Source organism: Pseudorasbora parva, chromosome 16 (genome assembly GCF_024679245.1).
Source record: "Pseudorasbora parva isolate DD20220531a chromosome 16, ASM2467924v1, whole genome shotgun sequence".
Lineage (NCBI taxonomy): Eukaryota > Metazoa > Chordata > Actinopteri > Cypriniformes > Gobionidae > Pseudorasbora > Pseudorasbora parva.
The window spans coordinates 45,428,846-45,436,051 of record NC_090187.1 but is presented as its reverse complement, the minus strand read 5'-3'; the positions used below and the strand labels follow the sequence as shown (position 1 = coordinate 45,436,051).

Below are 7,206 nucleotides of genomic sequence, written 5' to 3'. Positions count from 1 at the left end.
ATCCAAGTGTTTATCCCAGTGTTTATCCCAGTGTTTATCCCATTGTTTATCCAAGTGTTTATCCCAGTGTTTATCCCATTGTTTATCCCGTGGTTTATCCAAGTGTTTATCCCAGTGTTTATCCAAGTGGTTATCCCAGTGTTTATCCCAATGTTTATCCCAGTGTTTATCCCAGTGTTTATCCAAGTGTTTATCCCAGTGTTTATCCCAGTGTTTATCCCAGTGTTTATCCCAGTGTTTATCCCAGTGTTTATCCAATTGTTTATCCCAGTGTTTATCCAAGTGTTTATCCCAGTGTTTATCCCAGTGTTTATCCCAGTGTTTATCCCATTGGTTATCCCAGTGTTTATCCCAGTGTTTATCCCAGTGTTTATCCCAGTGTTTATCCCAGTGTTTATCCCAGTGTTTATCCCAGTGTTTATCCCAGTGTTTATCCCAGTGTTTATCCCAGTGTTTTTCTGTGTTTATCCCAGTGTTTATCCAAGTGTTTATCCCAGTGTTTATCCAAGTGTTTATCCAAGTGTTTATCCCAGTGTTTATCCCAGTGTTTATCCCAGTGTTTATCCCAGTGTTTATCCAAGTGTTATTCCAAGTGTTTATCCCAGTGTTTATCCAAGTGTTTATCCCAGTGTTTATCCCAGTGTTTATCCAAGTGTTTATCCAAGTGTTTATCCCAGTGTTATTCCAAGTGTTTATCCCAGTGTTTATCCAAGTGGTTATCCCAGTGTTATTCCAAGTGTTTATCCCAGTGTTTATCCCAGTGTTTATCCCAGTGTTTATCCAAGTGTTTATCCAAGTGTTTATCCCAGTGTTATTCCAAGTGTTTATCCCAGTGTTTATCCAAGTGTTTATCCCAGTGTTATTCCAAGTGTTTATCCCAGTGTTTATCCAAGTGGTTATCCCAGTGTTTATCCCAGTGTTTATCCCAGTGTTTATCCCAGTGTTTATCCCAGTGTTTATCCCAGTGTTTATCCCAGTGTTTTTCTGTGTTTATCCCAGTGTTTATCCAAGTGTTTATCCCAGTGTTTATCCAAGTGTTTATCCAAGTGTTTATCCCAGTGTTTATCCCAGTGTTTATCCCAGTGTTTATCCCAGTGTTATTCCAAGTGTTTATCCCAGTGTTTATCCCAGTGTTTATCCCAGTGTTTATCCCAGTGTTTATCCAAGTGTTATTCCAAGTGTTTATCCCAGTGTTATTCCAAGTGTTTATCCCAGTGTTTATCCAAGTGTTTATCCCAGTGTTTATCCCAGTGTTTTTCTGTGTTTATCCCAGTGTTTATCCCAGTGTTTATCCCAGTGTTGATCCGTGTGTTGTTCCGTGTGCTGCTGATTAAAGCTCGTCTGTCTGTCTCAGCACTGGCAGATCTCTCTGAGCCGACGCTTTCGCTCTCTGAAGCTGTGGTTTGTGATGCGCTCCTTTGGTCTGAAGAACCTACAGGCTCACATACGACACGTGAGACACACACACACACACACACACACACACACACACACACACACACACACACACACATACATTCACACACACCTACACACACACACACACACACTCATTAACACACACACACGCACACTCAATGACTGAACACACACTGAGTTCCACACGTCTATAGATGTTCGGTCGGATACATTTCCTGTGGTTGATGATGAGTTTCCTGTGAGCTCAGAGCGTGGAGATGGCCAAGCTGTTCGAGTCTCTGGTCAGAAGTGAGCCGAGCTTCCAGATCCCAGCGCAGCGGCACCTCGGGCTGGTCGTCTTCTGCCTGCGGGTGAGAAAAACCTGCTGAAGCTCTTCTGCTTCTGCTGCTGCAATCGCTGTGGAAGCCGTTTACGCCACTAAATAAAACAATACAAAGCATAATTACGACTTTTTATCTCATATATATCAATATATGTGTTTATATATATACAAATATATATCAAAATATGTGATCGAGTGCATGATATATAGTCATAATTCTAAAATAAAACCTCCCAATGACTCTCTTTATTTGTTTATTTAGTGTAAACGTGCTTCCGTGGGTCACGTTAGTCTCTTGTCTCCGCAGGCTGGAAACGGAGCGACGCAGGAGTTGCTGAGGAATCTCACCAAATCTGGCCAAATGTTCCTGATTCCGGCCGCCATCGGCAACAAACTCATCATCCGCTTCGCCGTGACCTCGCAGTTCACCAGAGCTGAAGATATCCAGAGGGACTGGAGCCTGATCCGGCAGGCGGCCCGCGAGGTCCTCCAGAACTGGGCTCCGTCCCGCCAGCCCAGCCTGACCTCTGACCCCGGCAGCGGCGAGGCGGAGCCGGAGGAGGCGGAGCTGAGCCGGATGATCCTGGAGCCAATGATCGACGAGCGTCTGGTGCGGCAGGGCCAGAGACGGGCCATCCGTTCCCTGAGCTGCGGCGCCGATCCAGGCCGAGTGGAGCCCAGCCGGCCCCTGGAGCTGGAGCTGATCCCGGAGCAGCCGAGGGCCCCGAAGGCCCCGAAGCTGCTGAAGGTCCACAGCGTGCCGAGCCTCTCGCAGGTCTGGGCTCAGTGTGGGATGCAGCAGCTCTACAGAAGAGGCCTGATCACCAGCAGAGCCAGCTGCCTCAACTGCTTCCCCCTGACGGAGAGCGGCCCGCTGCACTCTAAATAACACACTCACACACACTCATGCACGCACACGCACGCACACACTCACACACACTAATCCACGCACACACGCGCACAAGCAACCACTCACTCACTCACTCACTCACTCACTCACTCACTCACTCACTCACTCACACACACACTCACTCACTCACTCACTCACTCACTCACTCACTCACTCACACACACACTCACTCACACACACACTCACTCACTCAATCACTCACTCACTCTCTCTCTCACACACACACACACACTCACACACTCACTCACTCACTCACACACTCACTCAATCACTCACTCACTCACTCACTCACTCACTCACACACACACTCACTCACTCAATCACTCACTCACTCTCTCTCACACACACACACACACACTCAGATCTGCAGCGGCGGTTATTTTCAGGTCAGTGATCATCAACACTGCTTTGTTTCTTTATTATCACAGAACACATCATATGATCGTATAAAAACACATTTACTTTAACATGTGTATTTACTGCTAAACATCTGGACAATAATCAGAATAAAAAGATCACATATATTTCTTTGCCTGCACATCATCAATGGAGTCATGTCAGAAATGTAAAATATAAAAAGTAATTGCGATGTTATGTCTCACAATTCTTACATTTTTCTTGCAGTTACCTTTTTATTTTAGCAGAAACAAGCGTTCGTAGTCATGTGACTGACATCATGTGACTCACGTCATGTGACCCACGTCATGTGACCAAAATCATGTGACCCACGTCATGTGACCGAAATCATGTGACCCACGTCATGTGACCGAAATCATGTGACCCACGTCATGTGACCGAAATCATGTTTCCGACCTCATATGACCGACATCATGTGACCGACCTCCTATGACCGATGACATGTGACCGAAATCATGTGATCAACGTCATGTGACTGAAATCATGTGACCGACCTCATATAACCGACCTTATATGTCCGACGTCATGTGACCGACGTCATGTGACCGACGTCATGTGACCGAAATCATGTGAGCGAAATTATGTGATCAACGTCATGTGACAGAAATCATGTGACCGACCTCATATGACCGATGTCATGTGACTGACGTCATGATGTCATGTGACCGACGTCATGTGACTCACGTCATGTGACCGAAATCGTGACCGACATCATGTGAACAATGTCATGTGACTCACGTCATGTGACCGAGATCATGTGACTCACGTCATGTGACCGAGATCATGTGACTCACGTCATGTGAACGAGGTCATGTGACTCACGTTATGTGAACGAGGCCTTTTGACTCACGTCATGTGACCGAAATCATGTGACTCACGTAATGGGACCGAGATCATGTGACTCACGTCATGTGAACGAGGTCATGTGACTCACGTCATGTGAACGAGGTCATGTGACTCACGTCATGTGACCGAAATCATGTGACCAACCTCATATGACCAATGTCATGTGACTGACGTCGTGATGTCATGTGACCGAAATTATGTGACCGACCTCATATGACTAAGGTCATGTGACTGACGTTGTGATGTCATGTGACTGACGTCATGTGACTCACGTCATGTGACCGAAATCGTGACCGACATCATGTGAACGACGTCATGTGACTGACGTCATGTGACCGAGATCATGTGACTCACGTCATGTGACCGACATCATGTGACTCACGTCATGTGACCGACATCATGCGACTCACGTCATGTGACCGAAATCGTGACCGACATCATGTGAACGACGTCATGTGACTCACGTCATGTGACCGAGATCATGTGACTCGCGTCATGTGACCGACATCATGTGACTCACGTCATGTGACCAACATCATGTGACTCACGTCATGTGACCGACATCATGTGACTCACGTCATGTGACCGACATCATGTGACTCACGACATGTGACCAACATCATGTGACTCACGTCATGTGACCGACATCATGTGACTCACGTTATGTGACCGACATCATGTGACTCACGTTATGTGACCGACATCATGTGACTCACGACATGTGACCTTTTGTTAATTATTGAAATATTGAATCTCAGAGTAAATATGTGTGTGATGTTTGGGAATCTCTGCTGTAGATGAATCGTCCTCATCTTAATTTACAGTTAAATTATTATTGTCTGAAGATTATTTACTCGCAATCGATTCATATTTCAGACCCAGTTTTAGTCATATTATATATGCTTTGATCGCTACATCATTCCCAGGTGTTGTTCAGAGTGTGAGGTTATGAGCTGGTGTGTGTGTGTGTGTGTGTGTGTGTGTGTGTGTGTGTGTGTGTGTCCGTCACTGATGATCTGAACTTCTCATTCGTCAGGAGCTCCAGCGTTCGCTCGGACTCATCCAGGAAGAAGAGTTCATCACGGACCGTGTTGAGGTCGAACCCGTCCGGCACCAGCTGACCTTTGACCTGAAGGTTCCCGGTCCAGCTCGTCCTGAGGAGGAATCGGCCTTATATCTCAGCATTCATATTTTCTGAGAATTGCGAGTTATAAAGTCCAAATTCTGAGAAACAAACTCACAATTCCAGGGAAAAACAATGCAGTTGTGTTTTATTTTCAATTCTGTGGCTGTGGATGTTTCAGACAAAACAATAAAAACACTGACACCAAATGATTTTCACGATTCGTTTGGTATTGATTGTGTTTATTGTGTAGAATCACCGCCTGCTTCCTCCACACAGTTCAGTTCCTTATCATATAAAGTCACTTCGTTAGAGGAATCGTTCACCCAAAAAAGAAAATTGTTAAAACCTGAATTAAATCTGTTCATGATGCACTATATCACCAGAAGTGTTGTGCTGTCGCCTCTACACACACACATGATCTCCCCATTGTTAACCCGTGGGGTTTAATCTGGAGTCGGCCCACCCTCTCTAACAGCTCCAGCTCTTCTGGGAAGGCTTTCCTCAAGGTTTAGGAGTGTGTTTATGGGGATTTTTGCCCATTCTTCTAGAAGCTCATTTGTGAGGTCAGGCACTGATGTTGGACGAGAAGGCCTGGCTCTCAGTCTCCGCTCTAATTCATCCCAAAGCTGTTCTATCGGGTTGAGCTCAGGACTCTGTGCAGGCCAGTCCAGTTCCTCCACACCAAACTCCTCATCCATGTCTTTATGGAGCGACGCTTTGTGCACTGGAGCGCAGTCATGCTGGGACAGGAAGGGGCCGTCCACAAACTGATCCCACAAAGTCAGGAGTGTGAAATTGTCCAAAATGTCTTGGTGAAGCATTAAGAGTTCCTTTCACTGGAACTAAGGGGCCAACCCCTGAAAAACATCCCCACCCCATAATCCTCCCTCCACCAAACTTTACACTTGGCACAATGCAGTCAGGTGAGTCCCGTTCTCCTGGCGACGGCCAAACCCAGACTCGTCCATGGGATTGTCAGACTGAAGCGTGATTGGTCGCTCAGAGAACACGTGTCACTGCTCTAGAGTCCAGTGGCGGCTGCTTTACTCCACTGCATCCCACGCTTTGCATTGCTCTTGGTGATGTAAGGCTTGGATGAGCTGCTCGGCCATGGAAACCCATTCCATGAAGCTCTCTCCGCTGTTCTTGAGCTCATCTGAAGGCCACAGAAGTCTGGAGGTCTGGAGCTGTTGACTCTGCAGAAAGTTGGAGACTTCTGCGCACTGTGACCCTCAGCATGCGCTGACCCCGCTCTGGGATTTAACACTTCGTGGCTGAGTTGCTGTTGTTCCCAATGGCTTCCTCTTTGTTCTAATCCCACTAACAGTTGAGCGTGGAATATTTAGTAGTGAGGAAATGTCAGGAATGGCCTTATTGCACAGGTGTCAGCCTATCACGGCCCCACGCTTGAGTTCACTGAGCTCCTGAGAGCGACCCATTCTTTCACTAATGTGTGTAGAAGCGTCTGCAGGCCGAGAGCTGGAGTTACACACCTGTGGCCATGAAGAGACTGAACACCTGAACTATAGAGCGGCGTCACAATACTTCTGGCCATATAGTGTGTATAGTGATAAAGTCTCATTTGTTCTGAAGATGAATGACAGTCTCATGGGTGTGGAATGGCATGAGAAGAGTAAATGATGACGGGGGAATATCATATTTTTGTGGGTCTGGAGAGAGAGATCATACGTGTGTGTTCTGGAGGAACCGTTCCATCGCAGTTTTTGAGTCTTCAGTGCACTGCAGAAAATGCTCTTCTTACTCAGTATTTTTGTCTTGTTTCTAGTCCAAACATCTAAAAATTCTTACATTAAGAAACATTTACTAGACAAGCAAAAGTAATTGTCTTGTTTTAGGAAAAATAACTCAAAATGAAGAGAGTTTTTGCTTAAAATAAGATAAATAATCTGCCAATGGGGTGAGAAAAATAATCTTAATTCAAACAGAAAACACACACACACACATTATATTAAGCAAAAACTCTTTATTTTGAGTTATTTTTGAGTAAGAAAAGCATTTTTGCGTGTTTGTAATAGAGCAGAGAGAGCAACCCTTCACTACTACAGTATTTTCCCCTACTATGGTAGTCGATGGTTGAAAAATAATCTTAATTCAATCAGAAATAAGATTATTTTTCTCACCCCATTGGCAGATTATTTATCTTAT

General features: G+C 45.6%; 1 protein-coding gene across 1 annotated transcript in view; it reads left to right on the top strand.

Moving 5' to 3' along the window:
• hdc (histidine decarboxylase) overlaps positions 1 to 5,228 on the top strand; it is a 19,600-nt gene extending 14,372 nt beyond the window's left edge. Inside the window, exons 10-13 of the mRNA XM_067419899.1 lie at positions 1,355 to 1,453; positions 1,668 to 1,769; positions 2,049 to 3,037; positions 4,951 to 5,228. Of these exons, the coding sequence (XP_067276000.1) occupies positions 1,355 to 1,453; positions 1,668 to 1,769; positions 2,049 to 2,630 (783 nt within the window). The 3' untranslated portion in view covers positions 2,631 to 3,037; positions 4,951 to 5,228. The remainder of the gene's footprint in view (positions 1 to 1,354; positions 1,454 to 1,667; positions 1,770 to 2,048; positions 3,038 to 4,950) is intronic.
• Positions 5,229 to 7,206: the final 1,978 nt, after the last annotated feature.